This window comes from Rhinolophus ferrumequinum, chromosome 8 (assembly GCF_004115265.2).
Source record: "Rhinolophus ferrumequinum isolate MPI-CBG mRhiFer1 chromosome 8, mRhiFer1_v1.p, whole genome shotgun sequence".
NCBI classification, from domain to species: Eukaryota; Metazoa; Chordata; class Mammalia; order Chiroptera; family Rhinolophidae; genus Rhinolophus; species Rhinolophus ferrumequinum.
In genome coordinates, this window is record NC_046291.1 from 59,197,937 (window position 1) to 59,225,862 (window position 27,926).

A 27,926-nucleotide genomic window follows, 5' to 3' on the forward strand; every position below is an offset into this window, starting at 1 on the left:
TCGATGAGAAAACTTTCAATTCATTTGTGTATTTATCAATAGGTCTCCCATTTCTCAGCACAGGGACTGATTTATGATTGATCAAAACCAGCCCTAGTGGTCTTGTTCCCGTTAGTCATAGTTTAAACACAGAAATGTAACCCAGTCATAGTAAGAGTAAACCCCTTGATGGGATCTGAGAAAGGGTTTTCCTTAGAAATGAAAAGACATGTAAGAACAACACTCTTCTTCCACTGGATGTAGTCTTGTATCTAGTGATGTCTGAAGCTGTTTGACCCATAATGTGGAAGGAATGTCACCAAAACATTCATAACACTAGAGCAGAAACCTGAGAACTGCCCTACATTTTTCTATTGGAAGTCTTTGGAAAAGTCTATTGGAAAATGTATTGCCATACATTTTCTGAGAACTGCCCTAGAAATTTCTATTGAGAGATAATAAATCCCTTAGTACTTAAACTACTGTTAGTTGTTCTTTCTCATATTTGCAGCCAAAAGCATCCTTAATAAAAGTCATAAATTTGGCTACTCCATTCATGGAAATGGAAGGATAGAAAGACTGTAACTTCTTATAGTTAGTGACCAGAGTGTAAACAAACAAAAAACAGCTTTCTGGTATTCCGACCTGTCTTGCTATAGGACTGCAAATCAATGACTCTGAATTTACCAAGAACATAGTTAACATTCCGTGTTTACCGGTTATTGTGGGAGGGTGGAGAGAGTGCAGCAAACAGATTATCTTCCCTGCTTTTATAAAGTTAATTGGCTGTGATACTGGGGAGATCAGCAGAGAGTCTGGTGCTGCACCACATGTGATCCCCATAACACTCCTACCTGCATCCCAGGGTTCATTCTTTCCACTTTTCCATAATTACCTTCTTGGTTACCTATAGTTCTCGGTATTCTCTCTTCACCCAGATGCCTGAAAATCTGATTGTTCTGTAAATATGAGACTTCATTGGAGAATGAAGGACAATATTTATACTTATTCATGATAAATATTAAACTACAGCCCAGATTTCTCCTATGCAATACAATCTAAACCTGTCATTTTTGGAAACTGTGATAATAATAATAATAATGACAACCACATCTGAAGCAAGCATTTTAGACAACAGACACTATGTTTAAAGATGCCTTTGTCTGATCACCTGTATATACCTGTGCTAACAAGGAAGAATGACTAAGATTGCAGTCTACGTCTGTTTTACATGGTTCGGGAGTCATTCTTCATATCTGTTGACCCCTAATAGGAGAGAGAACCGAAAAGGGGGACTTTAGAGTTATAATGCTCTAGTCAACCAGCACACAAGTCACTTGATAATGGTCAGCCTGGCAGGGGTCCAAAGCAGGGAATACTTCAGGGATATTCTGCATGTCTTCACTCCAATGATGGCTGTGAAGTATGATGGAATATTTGTGTATTACCAAAAAGGAAAGGGAGAAAAAAAGTGTCAGAAGAAGAAAGGTGAATGAAAATTACTCTTTGGGGAAAAAAAACACAGTATTTAGTGTTCTCAGAAGGAGAATTTGATTTTTCTTCTTTTGAATTTCAAAAACGCACATGGCTTGTGGCCTTAAGGAGAGAAGCCCAGGAACAAGGCTGCTTTTGTACTCTATTAAGGTTGAGATTAAAGTCCCCACTGATAAACGGAACATTCTTTAAAAGTGACCAGAAGCAAACAGTGTCTGTTTGCTGCTACTTTATTACAAAGACACCACTGAGAATAGCTAAGAATATACTATTTGATCTTTAACAGGTAGACCAAATGATTGCAGTTGGCTCCAGCCCGAGATGCTTTCTGCAAATTATTGTTTCTGGTTATAAACCTTTATAATATCTCAGAATGAATTATGTATGTATTTCATGTTTTCTTTTCTGTTATCAGCCTTGATGTTCTCATTTCAAGTTTCACCCTAGCCTCCTAATAATGCAATATTGAGGCCATTCAGACACTAATTATGCCTCCGTGGCTTTTTTGAAATGACTAAATCAGCATCAGTTCTATAATTATCATTAGCAAGTTTGTATCAGTAGCTCACATCACTTGAAGAGCTCAACTTAAATGATTTGTGAATGTACTCCTCTAATACATTGAACACTCTCTATAGATACACACAGGTGCTTGCATATGGCTTTATGTAAAATAGAAAGTCTGTACATATATATTGCATGAAATATATTTTCAACACAATATTAAAACATTATTTCCAAAGCTTGAAATATTAAGGTACATAGAGACACCCAAGGAACCTGTGCTTTAAAAGCTCAGTTGGGGTGAGCAGTGTAAGAAAATAGAAGACTATTACTCATACTTAAGGCTAGATCTGATGTCTTCCTCATTTTAAGAAAGTTCAAATAGGAATCCGGCAAAGATGATTGACAGGAAGAAGTATCCGAATGCAATTCCTCTGTATTTTCATTGTTTCTGTTCTTGAATTATTGATATTGCCAGTAGTCATTTGCCATGAAAACAAATCAAGGGAGGTATGGTAAGCACTTCCATGAATGCAATACTTATATTTTAAAAGAATGTTTACAATATACCATTTTTATAATTTCACAGAATAAAAACTTGGTGGGAAAAAATAACTAGAGTAAAATAAAGCTTACTGCAAATTAGAAGCTTAATTTTATGACTAAATACATAAATGCTGTGTGGAACAATATATTACCGAAAAAAACCAAAAAACAAAAAACAGCTCCTGAGAGGAAAAGCTATGAAGATTTCTTTGTATCACTTAGAAGGGAAAGCCTCACCGTAAACCAGGAAAACCTGATCGGAATTTTTGAATTTAGGTCTGTTCTGGAATCGTGGGGCATACATCTAAAGCTAAGCTATTGTACTTCCCAGTGACAATTTTTTTCTTTCTTTTCTTTCTTTCTTTCTTTTTTTTTTTTTTTAAATTTTCACACCACCTAGTACTAGATCCTTGTTTTATCCAAAAACCTTGTGCCAGGCTGTAGTATTTTATGACCTACATTATTACCCTCTGGGTAGTGAAATGATGGTGCCAAACTAATTATTGCTTTGTCTAATTTTAAATCTAGGTCTATCGAGATTAACAGCTTGCACATTAATTCAAAGCACCAACAGCCCACCTCACCTAATGCCGTTTTAAATGAATTTAAAATCCTGTTTAGGAAACTTTAATATACTTGAAACGAAGAAAATGTGCATCTGTATTTTTTATTCAGTATATAAAAACCAAATTCACTTTTCTTCTTTTGTTGTTCATACTCCAGGGAGGAACTTTTCTGATCATCAGGCTTTACTTCTTTTGAAAATGGAATACTTGTTAAGCCAAAAGCACAGTCTGAGTGGAACTAATTGTAAAGTAGTAGTGGTGGTGGTGGGGAGAGGGAGGAAAAGTAATGAGAAGAAAGACAATGTTTAGTTTGAGAAGAAAAAAAAACATTAAATTTTAAGGTATTGTCTGTTTGGGTTTTTTTTTTTTTATTCTTTGACATTAAATGAATGCTTTAAACACACTGACATTTTGTAATATTACAAAATAAATGTGAAGTATTGAACAATCAATACAAATAGACCATCTATTAAAAAGTCAAGGAAGCATATCACCAAACCCTACAAGAAGGATTGACAGTTTGAGGGAACAGAAAATGATAGACCATTGTAATAACTCTGCAGCTAGTCACCCAGTTTCCATTCTGTTCGCTATATCTGCTTGAAGCATGGCTCAGGCCCCATACTTCTCTTGCTTACAAATCCTTCCAGAGCTTCCTGTTACCTACCAACTTAAATGCAAACCTCTCACCTAAGGACTGAATGAAGTCTCTGAGCAATGCCCCCCTGATTCTCATTTCCACCTTTTTTTTCCCTTCTGCGTCTGTGTAAAGCAAAGACTCAACCAAACTAGATTATATACTGTTCCTTGCAAAGTCCCTCATAATTTCCTTCCTTGCTGCCTTTGTGTATGCCTATTTCATCTACAAGTCAACTCCACTTTCTCAATAAACAGTTTTTAGGATTGTCAGTGTGTTAAGCACGGTTGCAGGGAGGGTTAAAGATGGAAGTTACAATGATTGCCTGCCCTCAAGAAGCTTACAATCTAAGTAATGGAGGAGTCAAACACTTACAACGGTACTTTTAAAATGATGTGAAGGGAGAGAGAGAGAGAGAGAGAGAGAGAGAGAGAGAGAGAGAGAGAGAGAGAGAGTCTGATGAGTCCCCAGGAGAAAGATACTGAAGTGCCACTAGGAAGCTTGGGAAGTCTCCTTGGAGGAGGTAAGTGCTTCAGGGAGCTAGGCCACAGAAGGGGAGGGGAAACCGGAGGGCACAATGAAAAGCAAGGCACAGAGGGGACAGACTGCACGGTGTGTGCAAACTACAAGCAGTTTGTTGTACTGGAGCGTAAAGATTGGGACTACAAAGGCCAGGAAGACTGTCCTCTCCTTCATGAAAGAATCCATATCTTCTTCTGGACAGGTCTCTTTATGAGTCACTTAGAATATTCACTTTGAACTATATTTATCTTGTCTCATTCATGAGTGGTTAACGTCCGTTTTCTTTCAATCCTCTGCGATTTTTTTTTTTTTTTGGCAATACTTTTAACCACAGTAAGTGTTCAGTATGTACTTCCTAAATGAAATTGAGAATCATGAAAAATCTGGCAGAGGTTGCAGCACATAAACGAACACTACCACCAATTAAAGACTGAATGAAAAAAAAAACACAACAAACCCTAATCCTCGGCTTATAAGAAGAAAATATTCTTGCATAACCAAAAAAAACATCTGAAGTGAAACTTTCACAGGATTTTCCAGTGGTCTTTTCATTGTAGGATTAGATCATGAGCTATATGGACCACTCTAATAACACTTGACAGTACCTACGTATATTCAAGTGTATTTCTAAAAAATTGAGTAATTTTACTAAAATGAGGTCAAGATCGCCACTAGTTTTTGGGGGTGAAGGATGGCTTAAACTAGGACTTCTCAGGAGTTTTAGGGGAATTGAAGTGCACATTAAGAGCCTTAAAAGAAATTGCAATTTTATGAAAACATTTAAAAAAATATTGTGCCAGTAATTTGCATTACGTAAGACCTACGTTAGATTTTGTGAGCAATATGAAAGAATGTCTAGGTCTAACAAATAGCTACTAAATCCTGGAATATTTTTTGAAACACAGTAGTTTGGAAGAAGATATTAATAGTTTAATGTTTTATCAAAATCGTTAATACTTGTGTTTAAACTAAGGAGCAATATTTAAAAATTAAATTGCATTTTGTTTAGCATTTTATGAAAACCCAAACATTATAGCCTCCGCAAACGTGTTTTTCTCTTAAAAGCATCTATTTAAAGCTTCCTATCTGTTCTGTGCTATCTATTCTCATCTTTTGCTTTCCTTTTCTTTTCCCTTCACATAAGTAAAGCAGATCTCTGTGTATAACCTGGGTCAAATTATCCTTAGTCAAATGCAGATAAGGATATGGTCATTTGCAAAATCCTATTCAGTATCACCTTGCTTATTTCCTTACTCTTCACTTTAGTTGTTGTTGCTTACATGTATAGAATAAGAACAAGAAAAAGTAGAATTCTTCCTCTCTAAATTAGCTTGAGAGAATCAATCTTTCTCTCTCTCTCTCTCTCTCTCTCTCTCTCTCTCTCTCTCTCTCTCTCTCTGTGTGTCTCTCTCACTGTCCTCCTGAAAGAAAAAAAAGAATGATTCGTTATGTTTATTTTTCTTTGATTTTCTTAAAAAGCCCAAGTCAGAATATAATGTGTATTAGAAATTCATTATATTTGTCCTCTCTACATTAAAAATAAATAAAAGAAGTAAGCAATGTAATTAATGCAATAGGAAAAAAAAAACCAACCCCAAAAGTTTGTCACTGAATTAACCATTTCCTTGATTAACCAAGCAACTTTCTTTAAAACTCTATTTCTTATTCTCGTATCATCACTAGAAAACATTCATGAAATATAGTGGTAGATATACTTTACAAACAGAAACATTTCTTTTGAAGCTTAAAAGTTTAAAAAATAAATGTAGATAAAATATGGTGACTATTAAAATGCTATTTAACTATAACACATCATTAAAGATAGTTTTATTAAAACAACAAAAACCAGAAACATTGTGCTAATTCTGCAAACAAACAAAAAATGAATACTTTTGAAAAACAAAGCCAAGTTTCATCTTCCTATGGGAAAAAGTAATTGGAGAAAAGCAAACTTTATGCATACTTGAAGAAAAAAAATAGCTAGAAATAGTGAGATGACAAACTCCACTGTGGATCTTTTTTGTCATGCAAATCTCATAATGTATATTCTATTATGTAAGACTTTTTTTCCTGGGAGTATATGTAATTCTGGACAATTTTGAAACTCTGTATAAATACATGCAGCACTCTTAAATAGTTCCCTTTCATTGATTCCAAAGTTAATTATATTAATTTGTATGTTGAATGATGGATTTTATAACCTGTTTTTCAAATGCATACATACTGAAAAAAGTACTAATTTTTACTTTACTATTAATAAACTCCTGCCCCCTTTTAAAAGTAGTGCTCATTTTGTTTTAGATATTGAAAATTATTTGCTTTAAGTCCATCATCAAAATACACTGTTTTTGTACTCAGTGGGCATTCCATTATATATATTTTATTCAGTATTTTGGTTTACATGACGAACTGTGAATTCAATAATAGGAATTTAATGTTAAAGACTGATGAGCTTTGAACTTTTTTAATGAACAAGGACAGAGCAGTTTTGCTTGAATTGCACAGAGCATCTGCTGTGTGTCCAGAGGACTTCTTGTCGTCATTCTCCAAATGGGCAATAACTGAAATTATAAGTTCTTCACAGTTGTTATTTTTTAATTCATCTGTACTCAATCCAACAGTGACCCATAGATATTTTCCTACACTTATTTCTTTGTGGTGAAACCCAATGGGCAACTTGTCATAATATCATTTTCAAAGCTATCTTGTAAAATACAACTAAAGGGGCTTCAGTGTTCTCTGTTACATCGGAATAAAGTTCTTCTGTTTTATTTTGCAGCCTGTTTTTTTTTTTTTTTTTTTTTTAATGCAAAGAAAGGTCAGATCCATTCCAAAGAGGAATCTCATTCCTTAGAAATATTTGGTAAAATCTCGAATCACTTTTTTCTTTCTTTCTTTTTTTTTTTAATTCTGGCATCTGCCTAGATTTCACTAAAATAATTTTTCCTCCTCATCATGTTAGCTAAATGCATCCTTTCAATGGACAGCCTTTCCAAGGTAAGGAAATCACAAGAGGAGAAAGAAATCCATTTCAAAGTATGTATTTGGTATTTTTTAAAAGCCGTGTTTCATCATGGAGCTGTAGTTCAGTCTATTAAATCTATAGCAGAGAAGTGGGAGGAAATATGAAGAGAGTCAGTTCTAAACAAGTATATTTTTCGGTTCCAGCCTTCGAAGGTAACATTTTCAGCTTGATGGGCTCCTGGTCGAATATTTAATTTGCTTCTCTCATTCTTAGCTTCGTTGAAAAATAGAGGACTGACTGTCCATTAGGCCAAAGTATAAACTTACCATTTATCCATTAAAGTCATATTTAATGAAAACGAAGAGAAATTATTACCCCACTCACTCTCTTTCTCATTACAATTCCTAAAGAACTTTGCTGGGCACATTATCTCGTAGACATCATGATCAAATGTTATTGTTTGCTTTATTATCTCAGTTGGATGGTTGGCTAGTCTAGAATGAAATAGGTTGAAGGCAATACTCGAAGTCTAGAAGTCTGAATGAGGTTCCCATTCAAATGATCCTAGTTGTTGGGGGTGGGGCGGGGTGATTAGTAAACCAACTGAGCTTACACTGCATAGTAAGCGTCTGGATGCAGCACATTTACATCTAACAAGAGACCCCAGAAAACGTGTGTGTGTTTCTTAAACCTTATGTTCCGAACAAAAGGCTATCTCAGCAACAGACAATCAGCACTGCATTGCTCCCTGGGATGCGAGCAACACACTCAACTGCACATTTCATTCTTCCTCAGCTCCCAGCACCACAAAGCCCCTACTCTCTTCCCACTCCTGAGTCCCCAGATTGCTCCCTCGAAGGGGGCTGGGAAAGCAGAAGCCTAACGTCTATGCCTGCGTACTAGCAGCCCGCACCGGGGGCCCCCAGGCGCTGCGTTCCCCTGCCCGAGCCGCCTGGGGGAGGTAGGGAGGGGAGCCAGGGAGCGCGAGAGTGGACCGCACACCTAGACACTTATGATTTTATTTATTCACAGAGAGGCGGGGGAGGGGAACTGGGTTCATTTGGATTTCCCCCCCGAAGTTGCCTCTTCTTGGCAGATAAAGTCATTTTCTGGCTGGGGCTGGGGGCCCAGGGGAGAGTGCGCGTGAGGTCCCGGCTCTCAGGGACAGATCTTGTCCTGTGCGCGGAGTCGAGGGGGGTGGGGAAGGGTAGATCGGCAGCAGCTGTCGAGAGGGCCGGGAGCGGGCAGGGAGAGGCCCGCGGGCCGGGGAGCTGCGCAGCCCTGTCCCGGGCGCTCCGAGGCTGGCTGGCGAGCGCAGGGGCCGGCTGGCCACGGGTGGGAAAGAAAGGCCCTTTACCCGCAAGACACTGCCCCCCTTTCCTCAGGCTGGACCGCCTGAGAGTGCGGACAGGGAGAGCTACGGGGCCCGGCGCGCGTAATCATGACCTCGGGGCCCCCTCCGGGCCGCGTGAGCGCGTCGGCGAGGCTGGGCGGCCGCCGCGGCCCGGGCCGTGTAACATGACCCGAGCGGCCGGCCGGCCAGCGCGGCGCGGCCATTGAGCCCTCCCTGCCCATGAATCTCTGGCGCGTCTCTAGCTCGCTCGCCCGCTCGCCTCCCGCCTCCCTTTCTCCCCCTGCAGCTCCGCGGGCTCCGTGCGCCTCTCCCTCTCCCTCCCGGTCCTCCCGCTGCCCGTCTCTCTCCACTGCCCGCCTCTCGCCACTGCCTCGCGTCCTCGCTCCCTCTCGGCAGCCTCCGTCTCTTTCTCCCTCTCTCCTTTGAAAACTGATCTTTGGCTCTTAGTGTGAAAGTGATTTGAATTTGGCTCGGCGGCGCTCTGCGCCTGCGCCCAGCCTCTGGCATGCTGGCTCCTTCCAAGCAGCTGTTTTGGGTTTGAAATTCCAACATGGCAGAGGCTGCAGTCCGTCTTCCCTTCAAAAACTTGGAATGATTTCAAATCATAGGCACCTTCACTTAACCCTAGCTTCCATTCATCAGCAAACACATCGGATCGATGCTACGCTAACCTATCGGCTTTTCGCTCCGCGCGTTCAGGTAAGAGGAGCTTCGTAGTTTTCTACCATCTGTTTAAATTTGTTTTTGTTTGTTTTATTTATAAAGAATATACGTAAATCCAAGACCTGTAATAAAAAGAGATCTTCGAGTTGTGCCGTAAACATTAAATTTAATTTGCACTCGTTTCTATTCTGTACGCCAACCTGCTGTCTAATTTCTCTGCACAAAGTAGCCCTGAAACATTATAATGCATATTTTTGCTGCTTAATCATTGTAACAATAGTGTGGGATTAAGAGTTCGCGATGGCAAGAATCTCGTTTTCCGCTATATTGGGCTTACTTATTACTATCTTTTACTTCAAAAATAAAAAAAATAAGAAAGCGGAGCCATAGGGTGGGGCTAGACTTTCTTCGGGAACTAACTTCTAAGTAAATAAGAAGTGTAAATAACAATCTTGCACACACAAAAAGTTAAGGTTAAATTACAATCTCGTGGCTGGGGGGAACGTGAAAATGTCACAAGATCGGTTGCAGAAAAATGTAAGCACATCATCTTGGAGGGGTACAGCGTGGTGGGCGTATTGTTGGCAAGGAACGGGAGAGAAAGATGTATAATTTAATGGTATATACAATCCACTGATCCTATTACCGTCCTCCCCGGAGCTCTTGTTAGTTTCAATGGGAGTGAGTGAAATTGACATGGACTTGCATTCCTGGTCATGTGCTTTTTTTCCTTTCTTTCTTCTCCTGTGATCTGAGATCCCCTTTTTGTTGATGTTGCTTTCCCCCTTAATTATATGCATGTAGGTTAAATGAATACCTGACGAAAGGGCCCACGTTTCAAGGCAGTGACATTTGATAGCTGAGAGGAAAAGTGGCTTTAATGAAAAGCAACCTTTGGAATTCCTGCTTGTGAGAAATCCAATTCAGCTTTTTGTGCTGCCAGCAAGAAATGATCAGTAGCACCAGTGTTTATGGTATGTCAGTTTTGGAATTTACTTCCTTTGCATCTAAATAGGAAAGACAAATTAAATAGCATGATCAAACCATGGAAGACTGCTTGGAAAGCAGAGGCTCATGATATATAATTCCTTTTTAACAAAATATATGTGTATTTTAATCTGTCAAAATGCTTGTTTATTTTTTGCTATCACTTGTTTATATATTTCAGTTTTGATTAATAGATTACTGTAGTCCACTTTGATCGGTTTTAGCTGTAATCCCAAAGTTGCATGTTACTACTAATGCACTATATAACCGCTGAAGTCAAATGGTATGTAAATTAGTTAAACTCAGTGTGGGGTTTTTTTGGGAGGGGGCTGGGTGGAGAGGGGTGAGGGCGGGAGAGTGGGGAAAGACTGCTTACTAATGAAAATACATATATATGTACACACAGAGAACTGGATGAATTTTTCTCAATCTATTAATGTAATTTGACTATCGGCTCTCTCAATGATTGCACTTTGTGGAGTAATCAGTTCTTCAGAGTGTGTGTGTGTGTATGTGTGTGTGTGTGTGCGTGCATGTGTGTTTGGTGGAGGAGTGAGTGAAGGGATATCTTTTACATGAAAAATAAAAAAAATGCATTTTGATTGCTTGAAGTCTTTAATGCCTTTTAAGGAACAGTGGTAGTTTTTTTTTTTTTTTTCCTTTGGTTGCCATTCACTTGTCTGCCTGTCAGCGCTTTTTACTTTTAACCTGTGACAGAATTAAATAATCAGGCACTGAAATTGACTTTGTTTGAAATCACTCTTTCCTCTTTCTTTACCAAAAAGGAAAAAAAAAAGAAAAAGAAGAAAAAAGGTCAGATAAATGGAGTGAGAGGAGGTTTTCAATAGCTCTTGTGACTATGCCTTGTGTACACTTTGTGATATTCAATTAAGACTAAGAGGGAACAACAACAACAAAAAGATGTTAAAAGTATTTTGCATAACCAAAAGATATGTCCACTTTAAACTTTTTGTTGTTGTTGTTGTTACATTTACCCCACCACCATGCATTCACCCTGAAAAGAGGGAAGGAAAGAGAGAATTTGAAAGAAACAAATAGCAGTGGGGCAAAGCTGCCGGGGGTCTGTAATGTGGCCATGGTTGCTGCTCTTTCATAACACAAATGTGAATACAGGAAAGGGACTAGAAGAGCGGTTGCGCTACATATACTTCTGGTTGGACTCTGGTGACTGTTGAGCTAAACACACACCGACCGCTCTTACACGATAGGAAGGATTTGATTGAATTTTGCATTTGGAACTTGTTGACTTTGAAGCGATCAATAAGAAGACTGTTTATTTTAGATGCACATAATTTGCCCTGAGAAATGTTTTAAGGAGGAGAGAGCACAGCTTTTTTTCCCCCGGAGCTGTTGGAGCGAATGGGATTGCCAGATGGGCGATTTCCCTCTGTGATGTTAAAGCTGTAATATATATTCAGAGCAGATTGGGCTGCTGCCTGTGATGAGGAGGATATTACATTTATAAATTTTAAATCGGAGCTCGGACAATATGCTGAGAGCAGAAATTGGATGGTTTGTCTGTTTACCGTATTGATACTTAAATGTGATTTCTGGGTAGTAGTAATAATCATCATTGCAATAATATGTAAAAAACACTTTGGGTTAGGCAATCATATAATTCATGACATTTAACAGCATAAATGCTTTTAAGTGTGTAAATTGGCCTCCACCCAGACTCTACTTACTATTAAATAATAGTCACATAATTTATTTCCCTGAGTGTTTAAATTCCCGTTGTACAAATGATGTTCACTCAGGAGCCTTGTTGTCATACACTAGAATTCTGGGGAGATAAAGTTTATATACGTATTGATAAAGTAGACACTTGTGTATATGTGTAAAGTGGCATTAGTGGCTCCTATTTTGTAATTCTGTTTCTCTGAATATTTTTAGATGTTGTTTGTTTCAAATGTGTGGCCTGAAGGAGTCAGCTACAAACCTAAAAGGCTGCAAAGTGGGCAAGTGCTCACACTCTCCCAGCTCTGCTGTTGCAAATTAAAAGTGTGTTGTGGTCAGGAAATGAAAGCTACAATGTCTCTTTTGAACAAGTCGTTTATCAAGAGAAACATCTATCAGGGACTGCCTTGTCACATTGATCCTTTAAAAGTTAGGTCCGAGGTGGAAGCTGCTTTGATGTTTTTGATCCTAAATTTAATACAACAGAAAAAAAAAGCGAGGATATTTTGACCAGACTAGATTTAAAAAAATGTTTCCTGGAACCAAAAAGATCTATTTATTAGTATTGTACTATGTGTGAAGTTTTTTGGACATAACAGTTGAAAGATTGAAGGGGAAACCCCAGCCATTATAAATGGCTGGTTGTTAACATATATATTTATAGTACATTTAGTTATGGCTGGCTTTTTGGTTCACATGGACATTTTGAAAATAGATTGCATTAAAGGGAAATTTTTGAAAGAGTGGTTTGGAGCAATATGCAGAGAATCAGAGTTTCATTCATTCAAATTATTTTTAGAGTTGTCCTCTTTCCTTCGTTCTCTCTTTTAATCTTTTATATTTATTTCCTATTTTCATTACATGTGAAATATTCACTTTTATTTGGAAAAGAAACATTTTTTTTCTGTAAAAACTATTTTCCAAAACATGATTGCTCACATCATCTCTATTGTTTATTAACTGTGCATGTGGATGGTTATCAATATAAACGACATGGATTCACAAGGCTTTCAGAACTTCAGCTTAAAAATATAGGTAGGTAACAGGTTAAATATGCCATGTATTCTTGAGTATTGAACATGTTGCATACGTTATTCAAATGTTAAAAGGTATTGTTAAGAAGATGACCAAGTTGAAAAAAATGTTTTGTTTTTGTGTGTGTGTGTGTGTGTGTGTGTGTGTGTGTGTGTTTTGAAAGCAGTTAAAAGCAGCCTGCTTCATTTTAGGAGGAAAAGATATGAGAGAAGTGTTTCTCTGAAATAGAGTTTTTGGATACTTACACTGCTGGTGGCTACTTGCTATTTCATATGGGTCTATCAACAACTAGGATGATAGACCACAAAAAGTGTGGTGGGAGTTTTGGGAAGTGCAATACTTGCTAATTAATCATGTCTGAAATGAAAGAATCATAGCAGGGTAATAAAGTCTCATTGTTGTTTTCCTGGAAGAGGGTAAGACTTCTGTTTGGAGCTGTATGTGTGAGTTGACTTGCTTTTCTCTTCTCTTAAAAAGACAGTTTGTTGGGTCTCTTTGGAATTATTTCAGGAACCATCTTTTTTTGAAAACAGAGAATAGTTTTCTTTCTCCTGACTGTACTGAATCAGTGAGATTCTTAAAATTGTCTCTCATATCTTCTGAGTGAAAACATAGTGTGTTTTTCTATAGTTATATGAAAGACTCTAGTGGCTAAGTTTCTAGTACTGGTTTATTGTTTTTTTCCCCCCTATAAATAGAAAATCATTTCTGTTGTTTTTATTCACGTTAGGCAGGAACTTTGAAAACCGTTTTGTAGGCAGCTACTTCTGATAGACATACAAGAGAGCAGAAATTTCATTAATTGCTTTTAGCTAGCACAAGAGTACGACCAGAGGGGAGAAAAGAAGTAGTACTGCCAAAAATCTGTAGAGAAAAATCTGTGTAAAACTTGATATTTCTAAGGTAGTTTAAAATATTAGCTACCTAAAAAGACAAATGAATAATATCATTATAGGTAATTTTTTTTTCCCTGAGTTTTGGGCTGTCACCTTTTAGAATTTAATATTTTGCTTAGTTTAGGAATAGGGACAGATCCCGAAAGTTTGTCTACAACATTTTTCAAAATTTTTATCTCAAGATAAAGAAGGCTGTGCTAATGATTCCCTATTTTTGTCTGTGCTTGGATGTCTTGAATGATTACCTAATTAATTAATCAGCTTCCATGGTCCAAAATCAGCAGAATTGCTGAGTGTTTCTGAAACAATTGCAGGCTTTTATGTTTTGTACTTTCTAGTTTGTTCTTAGAACCTTGGTTTAATAGAAATGTTTGCTGTTTTGCCTTTGATCAATATATTCTTGAGTAGAAATTTCACATACTACTTTTATTAAATACTACATTTGTTGTTGTAGAGCTAATAATTTAATTACCAAGAATGTATATCGATTTATAAATTTTTGATTGGGAGAAATTGTTCTACAGATGTTTATGTGAAATTGTTCTGCAGAAATTGATGTGTATGCTACTGATCAATAAGACTTGATTAATCAGCATATCTGATGCTTTTTTTATCTTCAGTCATTGATAAACCAGAATAAATAAATGGCACAGGAAACTGCAATTTTTTTTTTCAGGTGAAAAACTTAATTGTCTCTTTCAGGATGTATAAGAACTAATGTTTTATTACAATCAATTGAACTTAGAAATTATTTTTCGGTACTACTTGGAAGACTGCAAGTCCAAAAATTGTTTCACCTTTCAATTAACTTAATTTCTTTCTGTCTCTTCTATCTCTCTGTCTCTCCGTCTCCCTGTCTCTCATGGATTCTAGCTAAATTTTTTGCCTATTAAAAATGGAAACCCTGTTTTTGAAAGACTGAAAACAAATGCCTGTTTAGCAAGATCATTTTATGGTTGAATTTTGTTATTTTATTTTTCTTTCTCTATACTTGAATTTTTATCATTAACTTTTCATTTAACTGATGGTAGAAATTTCAAGCATAGCTGCTTTAACCTGATTGCCGATTACTGACCCTTTTGATATTTTTGATGTTATCATTTAAATGGCAGTTGTACTCGAGGGATGCTTACGACAAGGAATGCAGATAGTAGAAATAAGGGGTAGGTAAAGAATACGGGAAAAGTAAATTGTACTGATAAGTTTGAAGCAAATGAAAAGCAGGTGGGTATACTAGGTTTCCTTAGGCCAGCACCACACGTGCCTGCTCAGCAAGCTCTCTGCCTGAGCACAGCACGTGCGTGCGGTACCTGTTGAGGATAGAGACTGAGGCGGCAGAAATGATAGGCGATAAGAAACCATCCAAACATGAGATATCATATGGCACTTTCTCTTAATAATATTTACATATTTTATGCAACAAATCTGCTTGTTGTCTTGTTACTTGAATATTGACACTTTCCTTAACATTGCATATGGTGGGCTGTCGTTCCAGGGTACATTAGAAGCAATGAATTCAAAGGAGAATATCAAGTCAGATGTATTTATGTTAAATATATGTATAAATGGATATGTTTGCTTGTATTTGAGCTACTGTGACTTTCACAGAGCATTGATAGTATCACTGCGTCCAATCATTTTTGAAACTGATATATCTTGAAAGTAGAATGATGATTTATTATATGAAGGCCCAAGGTTAAACTGTTTTTACCCTGCAACTCAGCTTAAGTATGTATACTTTTATGTTAGGAAATCCTTTTTAGAAAGTATTTTTTTTTAAATCTTGGAAGACTTGTGGCTTGTTAGGATTTTGTTCTCATTTTTATATCATGGGAAACTTCTATGAAAAGTTATTAGTGATATATAACTTACAAAGATGGTTTTTAGTGAAGAATACATAATGTAAAATACCTATAAAATGTTTTCTTTTCCCAGTATCTTAATGTTGGTAGTACCTTTACTCAGTTCCTTTCATATGCATTTGGATTTTTGCTGGTAATTTATATATTTATTCTATTCCACTTGTGGATATATTGCTGGGAAGAACAGAAACTGCATTTTACTTCACCCACCCAAAACAAAACCAAAACTGTTTTCCTGATTCACCTAATGTTTGTTTCCTGTCAATTAGATGCTTTTTAAGCAACTGAAAATTGATTAAATGCCATATACATATGACAGTAAAATCATCTGAGAATGAGTGACCTCTACTTTCATGCTTTGGTTCGTGAGGAAAGATTATTCATGGAAACAGTAACATTCAAAATAAAATTTTAAAAGTAGTGTAATGTGAATCCATGGGTTACTAGATGTTGCTGTAAACTTTTTGCTGTTCTTTTGATTTATTATCCTTATCGTCAACACATATTGTCACTTTCACGTAGGACTGGCTCCATAATTCTGGCACTTGGTGCAAAATTAAAATGTGCACCAAGTTATTCAAAAATTACAAAGAATTCGAGACAACAACAGCAGAGCATTAAAATAAGTGCAGGGCCCTTTTGTGGGGGGACCTTGGAGGCCTGCAGAAGACTTGGGGAGATAAAACTGGCCCTGCCTTCACGAACCACAAACTTTTATCCAGGGCCTGCTTTGTGGCAGTCACTGAGTTTCCTACTTGGAGACTGAGTATTCCTCAGTTATTCCATGTGCCTCAGTCTAAAGAGATATTAATGGTTGTCGAGTAAGAGACTCAATGGGAAAATGGACTGTTAGGTATCTTCTGCTCTTTCTATACATGAAGTGGTGACTGAAATATTTTCCTTTATCTCATGTTGCCCATTGGCAGCTGTGTACTCCCATTTATCATATGAATTTTTGTGCAGATATTCTTAAAAGAAATTCTGTGTTTCATAATTGTTTGCACACAGGTCCATACTTAGATTATGCATTTTCCAGGCACAGGACGATTGGGGGCGGGGGGTAGGTACTAAGATTTGTAATAAGAACCTGGGAGTTTCTCTGTTGGCATGCACCAACACTATCCCACCTGTTTCAAGCACAAGTAAAACAAGTAATTTTAATGTAGAATCTTACATTATCTAAAAACATAGAAAATCCTGACCATTAGAAATTAAAAGCGCCCCTCATTGAGTGCTAGTCAGGGAAGAGGGACAAACAGAAATGATGATCTTATAATAGTAGCAGTATTGATATTCGACATTAGAAAGTGGCATTGTGGCTATATAAACATGTGGTGACAGCTGTAGTAAAGAGGAAAAGTAACTCTGTCATACAGGAACATTAACTTGTGGTATGTTATGTTCTAATTGTGAACTTGGTTTCTACGATCCAACTGGAATAACCCCCTGTTGCCGGAACAAGGTAGTAACGGTCTATGATGACTCCGTTCCCCCTTGGTGTGAACATTCTGTGTTGATGGGTGGACAAAACACTTACATTGTTGCTTCCCAAGATACTTCCCAATGAGATCAAGCTTTGTGTTGCGGCACCTAAAACTAAATTTTGAACGCAGGCAGCTTTTTCAAATCAAAACTGAGATACGATGGAATGTCCAGCAAGTAATGGATCTGAGTGCACTTGAAGCTGCACCATTTATTTTCAAAAGATATTTCTCACATCAGATGACTCTGCCAGGAAGGAAAATATCAAAGACCTCGGAAAAGTAACTATTCTTTTATGTAATCCAAGACTGGGGTGAGGGTGGGGGGCTTTAAAGATATTTCTGAGGAAGGGAAAAAAAAATGAACTTATTTTGTATGCCTTGTTAGACTTCGTGGAGAGAAATATTATATATGAGCCATTCTAAGAAGAAAAATCGTTGCTGTGTGACAGCAATGCTTTGCTCTCTCAGTTGATATGTACTTTAATGAAAGGTGACTTGGAAATAACTATTAGTAAAAATTTAATCTTAAATTCACCTCGCAGTTTAGGAGCCTTTTGCATTGAAGATATTGTAAACTTGAAGTATTTTAGTAGGCAGTTAGCCACAATGTATATTTTTTAATGTTCTATTTGTGTAACGTATCTCCACATTCTGTAGTATAATTGAAATTGGGACCTTCTTTTCTCACCTCACTTCTGTCTTTTAGTATGTTGCATTTTATATGAAGTGTTTGGCTTTGAAAAGCAGGAATGGGGTAAATATGTGGCAATACAGTGCCTTGGTGTGCCCAAAATAGCTGTTTTAATTCTCTTCTATTTATCTATTCTCCCTTTCCATTTCAAATTGAAGTTAAGATTGTAAACTCTCTTGGATCATATACTCGAATGATGCTAAATTATAAACCTTCATTAGGTATGATTCACTGATTTTAATCTTACAAGATAATTATTCCGAGTAGGATAAAAGGTTCCCTTAAGATAGAAGGCATTTTCATTACAATCCCCATTTAAGATCAAACAAAGACCACTAAATAAACAGCGTACAGTTATTCTTTTAAGCTTAATAAGTTAATACTTTTGAATTTAAGTATATGGATGAAGAAATAGTAATATGGATAAGGCAGTCTTACTGTTTGCAAACATTAAATGCTTTTGATAAATCTTACTGCCAAGAATTACATGGATCCAAAGGAATCTTTTAAATGAAAACTACAGTTTTGATTACCTACTTGGAATATGCTGTTGTGCACAGACACATTTCTTTGTGAAGCTATCGATGTCAGGGACACTTTTGGTATTTTTTTATGAGTAATTAGGTTAACGGGGTTAGTTAGAAAATGTATTCTTTCCTGGAAAATGAAAACTTACATTCAAGCAGAGGTAAAAGAATAGGACATATTCATGACTTTAAGTACTTAAAAAGATATTTTATGAGTCACTTTTAAAGAATAATACCCAATATGTAACTTGTTAAGAATAATAGCCATTTTTACTTTTTAAAGCACATCTATATTAAAACTGGCTTTCCGTTCATGAGTCACAAATCTGGAGTCAATTTTAGGCCCAATTTACAAAAGATGTGGGTCTAATCCCCCCACCCCCCTTCTGTGGTATCCTAGGCCAGTAGGGTTGGTGCAAAGTTCTCCTTTAAAGAAGAGGTATTTTTATTTGCATTATTCAAGCAATTAAGCAACATTTTTGAGGGGAATACTGATATGACCCAAATATAAACATGGGGACCCCTAATGGCTGATATCCTTGTCTGGAAAACTAGAAAGAAAATATATCACCAGCTTTGGAATTTTATATGTGTACATGAACAGTGCTTTTTCTTTCTCTGGGAAGATTTTAAGTGTACTAAGAATGTGATGTGTTCCCTAATTGGAAAAATATGTTTTATGTAATTCTAAGAGTAGTAATCAACTAGTTATCAATATGAATTTATTTATGGATGGTAAGATAGTATAGCACTAAAGAATCTTATTGAGAAATTGATGTTTAGACTGAGTTTTTTCTCTCTAGAAAGAAAAATTCAGTACACATGCAAAATCCCTTTGGAGATTTTTGTGTGTTTTTTTTTTTTGGAACATCAGTGTGAAATCTCTATCACTAACATTTAAGCAGTTAAAGTAGTAGGAAAAAAATCTGACGTTGAAAGTTCTTTATCATGCTTTGTTCTTTTAATAAGTCCTCAATGAGTGCATACAGTTCATTAATGCTTTTTTTTAAATTTTTTGTTTTGTTTTATTTTGTTTTAGCATCAAAGTAGAAAGATCTTAGGGATAAACTATTTTGTACTGTTTATTAAAAAAAAAAAATGCCCTGTGAGAACAGTACAAAGTGTGGTATATGGGACAGTTTATAATGATGGGCGAAACTTCAGGTTTACTCCAATATAATTGTATTTAGTTGAAATCTACCCTACTGTCTCAGAATGCCACTATTACTAAGTTATCGTCTGGGAGGAGTTGATGATGTGTAATTGTAATGCACATGTGTACCTAAATACATATATTTCTCTATGATTTCTACCAGCCAACTCTGCAGGTGTCCTTGTACTTTGGGCCAGGGAGAAAAAGGTTTTCTTCCGATTTTATTATTTGCAAACTCACTGGGAACCTTGCTCTCTTGTCCATCGTCCTGCTGCTGGGCTCCAGTCATACCCATAGCTGTGTACTGTTTTTAGGGGCTGGGTTTTGTGTTTTAGTATTTATCTGTAAGAGTGGTTAATTACTTGATCATTTGGTAAATCAAATTTCACTTGAGCCACTAGACTATGATATCTATTAGGTTGGTGCAAAAGTAATTGCGGTTTAAAAGGTTAAAAATAATTGCAAAAACTTCAATTACTTCTGCACCAACTTAATAGATCGTGAGGAGGTAGTTTGCATTAATTAAAAGGATATTGGGCAGTGTGGTGAGAGGAAAGCATAGCAGCATTTTTTGGCATGGACAAAAGGTGAAGGATAACTTGGGGGAATGGGGAAATAGTTAAATGAAAAAGAAATTCTGGAGATGATGAGGAAAGCTAAGGGAAAGAGCTGTTTTCATGTGACAGTTGCTAAAAATGATATTGGCAGTCTAAAAATTAAATCTGAATAAAAGTACATGAGAAAACTGATCATTTATTAGGAATTAGTGACTATACACATTATAGTGCACACAGCACTATAAACAAAGTATATTCTCCTTTTTTTGAAATCGCTGGTTCTATATCAAATCTTGAATATATGGAATTTGTGATCACACCAGTTAAAAGAACTATTTCCCTCCCTTTTCTCCCCCATAATTTGAAAAAGTATAAAAAATATACATGCCTTTAAAGATGATTCATATTACTCATACTCTTTTTTTCTCCCTAAGTATACTCAATTTGGTTATGCCACAAGTGATGTTACAGAAAAATCTATTGAGGATTGGGGTATTTCTTTTTTAAGGCTTCTTTTGGAAAATAAAGCATTTGTTACCATTATAGGAGTTCAAGTCATTAAAGTAGGTAGATGTCTGATTTGATTTGAACAAAGTTTGATAAATTTTGTAATTACTCTGTAAATGCTAGCTGTACCTTAACGACCAAAACAAAACAAACAAACAAACTTGCCAAAGCTTTACCTCAGACGAGTTAAATGCAAGTTTGGGAATGACCAATTTCTCTCAAGCTTCCCTAATGATTCTAATGTAAAGTTGGGATTGAGAACCACTTCTCCAAACCCAAAATGTATACATTTCACGATATCTTAAATGTGTTACTTTTAAGAAAAAATATCATTCTTCCTGTTTTGAGATAATAAAAATAGAGGTATCCAGAATTGAATATACTAATGATATGTACTAGAGATAGTTCATTATCTGATTATAAAGTTCAACAATTTATGATGAATCTTGAGAACATTGCCACTGTGCTGGAAAACTTCCTCAGGAAAGTGACAATAGCGAAGAAAAGTGTCAGCAGAAGTCAACAATCTATCATATTTGTGACCTTTGGTAAATCACTCAACTTCTCTGACTTCAGTTTACTTTTTTGTAAGAAGTGAGTTGATCCAATAAATATTAAGAACGTTTCCAGTTCTATATAATCAATCTGTGACTGCTTGGTCATAGACTACTGAGCTTGAGTAACTTGGAACCTTGTTAGTGGCCGATAGCTAATGAAAAAGAATTTTTGTTTCTCTTTAAGAAATCCCAGAAATTGTCTTGGAAAGAATGAAGCAAGTTCAAAGACCATTTGTCACTTTGTTAAGCTTTTCAAGAGGGATGGTAACCATTCATTAAATATGCTTACTAATTGGTTGCAAGCAATGTGTCAGCAATTCTTATGTCTTGAGAGTTGATGAGTATTATTTAGCCAATGCTTTTTCCCTGTAAGAAATATAAATTGACTGACCAGCAGATTAACTTAAGCAGTAGTGGAGGTACAGGCTTCAAATCCTTTTACACACACACACACACACACACACACACACACACCACACACACAGATCACTATGAAAGTTGGATCTTTATCAAACTGGAAGCAATTCCATGTGTTCTCCACTGAATCCCTCACTAGTCTTTGTTCATTTTTTTAATCCCCGGAATGCTCTTTTCCACCTGTTGAAATACTACCAGGCTTTGATATCTACCTCAAATATTGCATCATCTATGAAAACATCCATGAGCCCCCTAATCAGGATCCATTTCTTGGTATCCCCTAAGCACTTTTTAAAAAATCTCCTTTCAATCATTTGTTATCATCTTCTACTATAGATTGCTGGGCATTAAGGTTTCTCATTTATGAAATTGTAAACTCATTAACAGCAGACCACATCTAATTCATTTTTTTTATTTTTAATCTCCTCTTTGCCTGTACAGTGTCCAATAAATGTTTGGTGAATTGAATTGAATTGATAAAAGCATGAAAGACTGTCACTTGGCTAATCTTTTATTAATCTTACTTTTAAAAAATTGGAAGATGTTTTTAAAAATACTTAAGGAACAGATATATTACAAATGTGTGTTTTGTTTAAAAAAAAAATGAAATTTCTGTAGTCTTCATGTAATGTAATTACCAAAGACTTTATAAACCTGAAAAATGGTTTTGTAGTTATATACTTAAAAAGGAGCTTACAGTCATTTATTCTATTTTCGTTCTCTGGATTTAAGCTATTTTATAAAGACAACATTATAAGGATATCTTTTAAAAAATCTGGCAGAACAAAAATTTATACCCTGTTTTGATTATCGGCAGTAATAACTGGCTTCAAATCACTATTCTCTACATAGTTAATATTTTCCTTGTGTGTTTGGAGTCAGAAAAATTTGAAGGTACAGAATCATAAAATACTAGATAAGGAGACTTCCAAATCAACTTTTTGTCAGCATAGGGTTGATTGACTGTTGGTTATTTAGCTTTTGGTTGAACATGGGATATAAGCACCTGATGAGGCATGTCTTCCTGTTTTGTTCTTTCTCTAATAAATAGGCAGTGTGCAAATATATGCCAGGAACTACTCAGAACACATAACCTTGGGAACATGTGATAAGATGTGATATGGCAACTTTTGTTGAGTCTGTAGTTTATAAAATATCATTGGTTACATTTTAATTAGCATATTTTGTTCTATATTTAGTATCTGACACTATTCATTTATTCTGTAATTTGTTTTGTGCTAAATACTGGGCAGTAAATAATTTAGCTGGGTTTACACCCAATGACCCTGTCTTCTAGTCGTTCAATTGCATTACCAGTTTGGTTTGTGTGCTGGTGGAGGGGTTAGTTTCTTTCTCAAATCTCTCACTAATGTTACAACAAATAGCATTACAAAATTTTCTAAGGGAAATTCAACTTGATCAAATGTTGAAATTGTAATGATTTAGTCAACAGCATTTTTTAAGTTTTCTATTTTATATTTGTGTGTTTGAACCTAAAGATGGATGTACCAGAGAAAAGCACTTGTTCACATTGCTACATGAAAGAACTCAGGAAAAAAAAACAACAAAGGTTCTATTGTCATTCTCTTAAAAACACAAGTTTGCTAAGGAAGCCTATAACTTTTACTGAAAGCTCACTAGTTTTCTTCCAATTTGGGCTCTTTAGATCTGAAAAGTTCTAGATACTATTTTACCACTTCATATTGAAATCTAGATCGATGCCCTCTGTATAGAAGAAAACATCTGCAGGGCTGATTATTGAACTTGGATTATTATGAAGATGTGCCATTAAGTAGGTGGATAGATATTGCTTAGTTTATTGCATGCAAACACTACATTTTCATCAAAGAGCTTCAGTAGAAGGATAGTACATTGTAGGTAGAATAATAAAGATTATGAAACTGTATGTTAAAAGTAGAAAAAGCATTTTTGCAGTTTGACTACAACAGTCTATTTAGTTCCTTTGTTAAATCCGCTCTTGTTTTCTGGAAACCAATAAATTTCAAGCAAGTTAAAATGGCTTAAAATGTAAGTTAAAATCCACGAGCCTGAGAGTAATGACTATGAATTGTAAAACCTTGTGATGGTGACTTGTCAAAACCAAACTAAATATAAGAAAGATTGAAAAGATGTGGGCTTAAAATTCTACCTGACTTACAACCAGGAAGTTGTGGGGTTTTAAACTAACATAAAAATATCTGTTCAGATTCTTCACGCCTAAAATGTCAGCAATTTTTCCGTTAGTCCTCTCATAAAGGAAGATTGGGTGATTCTCTAGAGAGAATTGTAATGTAAGCTGGTGGCCACAAAATGTGAGCCATGGTTAAAAGTCAGTGGTCAGTAGTTTATTTTCTTGACCCTTCTATTTTTCAGGCCTTCATAAGCATAGTTGACAGCTTCTAGTAATTGACTTTTTTGTCAGGTCTAGCCATGGCAATTCTTAAAGAACTGGCTTAAAATCTGAAATGAAATTTAAAATTATTTCAGATGAATACAGCTACTATGTGTATGAGAATGTATTTGAATGTGCGTGTGCGTGTGCGTGTGTGTGTGTGTGTGTGTGTGTGTGTGTGTTTAGTGGAACTACCCATGAAACAGATATGAGAGCTCTTTCATTCTGAATGGTCTAGTTGGTAGCTCTCTACAGATACCATCTAAGTGAGCCAATTTAAATCTTGTTCTAGATTCTTAAAGAAGTGGCCCAGGTCTATTTGGGAGGTGGCACTTATTTGTCCCTTAGAGGATAGCTTTGGCATGATATTCAGTTGAAGATTCAGTAAACGAGACTTATGAGAAATTAGTTAAAACTGAAATCGAAAATGGATATTGAGGTATATGGCTTAAATATATTTGGCATATGTGCATAAAGACAGTATTGTAAAAGGAGTCTTTGGATTAGCAGAAAAATGAATGAAAAAAACAAGCTGCTTAAAATTTACTTTTCTGATATGATTGTTTTTCTTTCAGTGACTGACCACGCCTTCTTTTAGCACTCAGTCTTTGTCCCAGGTTTAGTTTAGTCATGCAGATGTCCTTGGAGAAATGTAGCATCTTTCACAATATTTTGTACAAGTGAAATCAGATACCAGTTTTTATTGCAGAACGGAGCCCACAAATGTTTCTCTTTAAAGACATTTTTAATAGAAACAGTAAGGTATAAATCATTTAAGCAATTACCTGGACATTGTGGAAATGGGGCTTGGCTTGTTCTGTAGCCCCAGATGTTTCCAGATTCCAGTAATAACCTGGGCCAGATATTTACAGCTTAATTTTCTGTGCCTGTGCACTTGTCCACAAATGGCTCCTATTTCCCATTTTCTGTTGGACAACTGGGCCACTTAGAGGTAAAGAAAGTGATTTCAGCTTGTGTGATGACAAACATTAATGGTTATAATAAGTTGCTTCTAGAAACTTTGATCACTTAAAAATATATAGAGAGGCTAAACCTTAGAGGATTTTATACTATGAAATAAAATAAATTATTCAAATGGCATTTTCCTTTATGGATGAGGATGGGGCAAATAACCTCCCCCATCCCTCAAAATTATATTTAGCCTTGATATACTATGTGATAAAAGTGATTTTCTTTCTTTCTTTTTTTTTTTTTTAAATGCGTCTTCTGGCACTGGTTGGGTTATCATGCAGGCTGCTAGTTTTCTTTGCATCACTACGCCACAGTTTTTCTTGTTCTTACTAGAAACTAAACAAATGGAAAATAATGATTGGTAACCATCTGCTCTGCAGAAATTTCACATATAGCAGTTAACTCTATTTTATAAAACAAGACCAAATGAGTGAATTATACTGATGCCAGTAAATAGCAACATGCAGTAGAGCTGCGTTTGGACAAAGCAGGAGCGTAGGGAGCCAGCATTTCATTATGGGAAGTCAGTCAGTTGGGTTGTGGGGCTGAATGTGCCCAGGCACTTACGTGTGTGGTAGTATATGTGTGCGTGTGTCTGTGCTTGTACCGCATATGTGAAGAGGGTGGTTGGTTCCTCTCTACCTGTTCCTGTGTCTCCATTCTTGTCCCTATTATTCCAATCAAGTAAGTGAGAGTAATGTAGATAGATGCACATAAATCAGTTCAGTCACATCATCTTATATCCATTTATTTGCTTAAATAGTGAAAATTCATAAAGTCATACAGAATAAAGATTTGTAAAAGTATGTAGTCTTTAGATCGGAATCGTGGTTTCCTAAGCTGTACATGTTATACTGACCAGTGGCTAGCCAGTGCAGCTTTAAATCATTCTCTTGTCTTATCCGCTGCCTCAAGAATACTTTAACTGGAAATCAGATTGAGTATATGTCCAAAAGATATTGACAAGCAATGATTATTCATATAGTTTCTATTGAAGTATGGATACTGTATTGAGGGAAGACATAATGGAAGAGACAGAAGTAAATGGTTACAAAGAATTTATTCAAATGGGCCAGGTAAGGCCTGATTTTTATAGTTGTCCATAAAATCAATCAATCAATCTCTCTCTCTCTCTCTTTCTCTCTCTCTCTCTCTCTCTCTCTCTCTCTCTCTCTCTCTCTCTCTCTCTCTCCTGGAATGTGTTTACTCTATCAATATACTTAGACACTCAAAACATACAAATTTTCTATAACTTTCACTTATTTGATACTGGGATTTTGCCATACACCAAGAAAAGTTGTTTAAAATGGGCAGTATATTGAGTTCAAAGGACCCATACAGTTCATAAATTCTCTGGTGTCTACTGGATTTTTCATCAGGGAGACTTCCAATAAAAATGATCTATTTTAGAAATAATATTGTTTAGTAGGTTGAAATGTGGTGTAATAAAATTAGACCTTCAGTCTTCTAAAGTTACTACTTAGATGGCACCCTTGGGATGGTAAAATGGCTGTATAAGCAGATGAATCAGACAGTTCCACTGATGGGTACATTTGTCAGTCTCTGTTACAGATATAATATATTCTTATATCTGTAATCCTGACACTGTTACATCCAAATGAAATCAACATGAGGTTGTCATCTTTAAGCAAATATGTTAAGTGTTGTCTTTTGTGCTTTGGATTTGAAAGAAAGGGGCCCAGGGGAGGCAGCATCATGCAAATGGAACAAATCCCATTTCTTCTGAGCTGTGCTGTGTTTCCCTCCATGGCAGCTGGCTGTGTTATCTTTGTGTGTTTCTCTGAGTGCTGACAATTCTTTCAGTGATCTAAGTTAGGGCACATTAGAAAGTGGAAGCAGCTGTCTGTCGCTATACTGAGAGACGTGTTTGCTCTACTGCAAAGATGAAGGACCATGAATCCTTGACACACTCCCCCCCGCCCCCCTGTACTTTCCAACATGATCAACATTCAGACGCACAGATTGTCTGCTTGGACAGTTTTTTGTTCTGACTGACAGCATCTGGCATAGACAAATTTAAAAATACATAGCATGCCATGCTTGGAATTGGAACATCCCTTCTTTATTAATCTTCTCATTTAAACCGTTCATTTACATTTCAAGAAAGGTTACAGCTTGATATGGTTGAAACGTTGATTTTTAAATGAATAACCTTCTAATGAAATCTCTTGAATTAGTACCAAGCAGCTACTGTTCATTAAAAATTACACCCGATTAACACGGCCTTGAAAGCCTGAGTGGAAAGGGATTTCTTATTGTTTTAATCCACAATGCAATCCAGTGTTTACCTTTCTGCCACAAAGCGAATAGAAATGATGCCTGTACTGGCAACACTTCTGATACTGAACACAACTATGATATCACCCTTAAGCCGACAAAACACTTGGCCTTGTTTAATCAGCTTTCTTTCCCTTGGAAAACCCCCAGAGGTGTTAAAAAAAAATAAACATCACTAAAATATGCCACTTTCGGATCCCCCCCCCCCCTCTCTCTCTCTCTCTCTCTCTGTCCCACCCCTCCTCCACCCCAAAATACTATATCTCTGTGCCCAAATTGGGCGGGGGTGGGGGCTGGGGGGAAGTAAAAGAGCTTATATGTTTTCAGATGGAAAAGTGGTAGAAACAATTTCAGATTAACGCATTCCCTCTGACCCCAGGATGGTGGATATACATTTATTTGTCTGCATTACTTTAGTAATAAAACATAACAGTGCAAAAATTGTTCTCTTTCTCTGCCTCACGTCAACCCCCGCACACACTCACATTTCTTATCCATTTTCAATTCCACAGCCAACCTTAGCAACATGCTTGTCTAGCATTTATGTAAAAATAATATGAAAATGGGCCATATCAGTCTGTGGACTTTGAGTCCAGGGGTGGGAGTGGGATGGGGGAAGGGGAATCCTCCTTTTATCTTATATTCTAGACTTTTCATATCACT

The 27,926-nt window shown here is 36.4% G+C and overlaps 1 protein-coding gene across 3 annotated transcripts in view; it reads left to right on the top strand.

Moving 5' to 3' along the window:
- The first annotated feature begins 8,894 nt into the window (after positions 1 to 8,894).
- Positions 8,895 to 27,926, top strand: part of FIGN (fidgetin, microtubule severing factor) — a 121,285-nt gene continuing 102,253 nt past the window's right edge. Inside the window, exons 1-2 of one of the 3 annotated variants that reach the window (XM_033112640.1) lie at positions 8,895 to 9,266; positions 10,035 to 10,204. In XM_033112640.1, the coding sequence (XP_032968531.1) occupies positions 10,180 to 10,204 (25 nt within the window). In that variant the 5' untranslated portion in view covers positions 8,895 to 9,266; positions 10,035 to 10,179. The remainder of the gene's footprint in view (positions 9,267 to 10,034; positions 10,205 to 27,926) is intronic. The other 2 variants (XM_033112641.1, XM_033112642.1) reach the window with 2 other exon arrangements.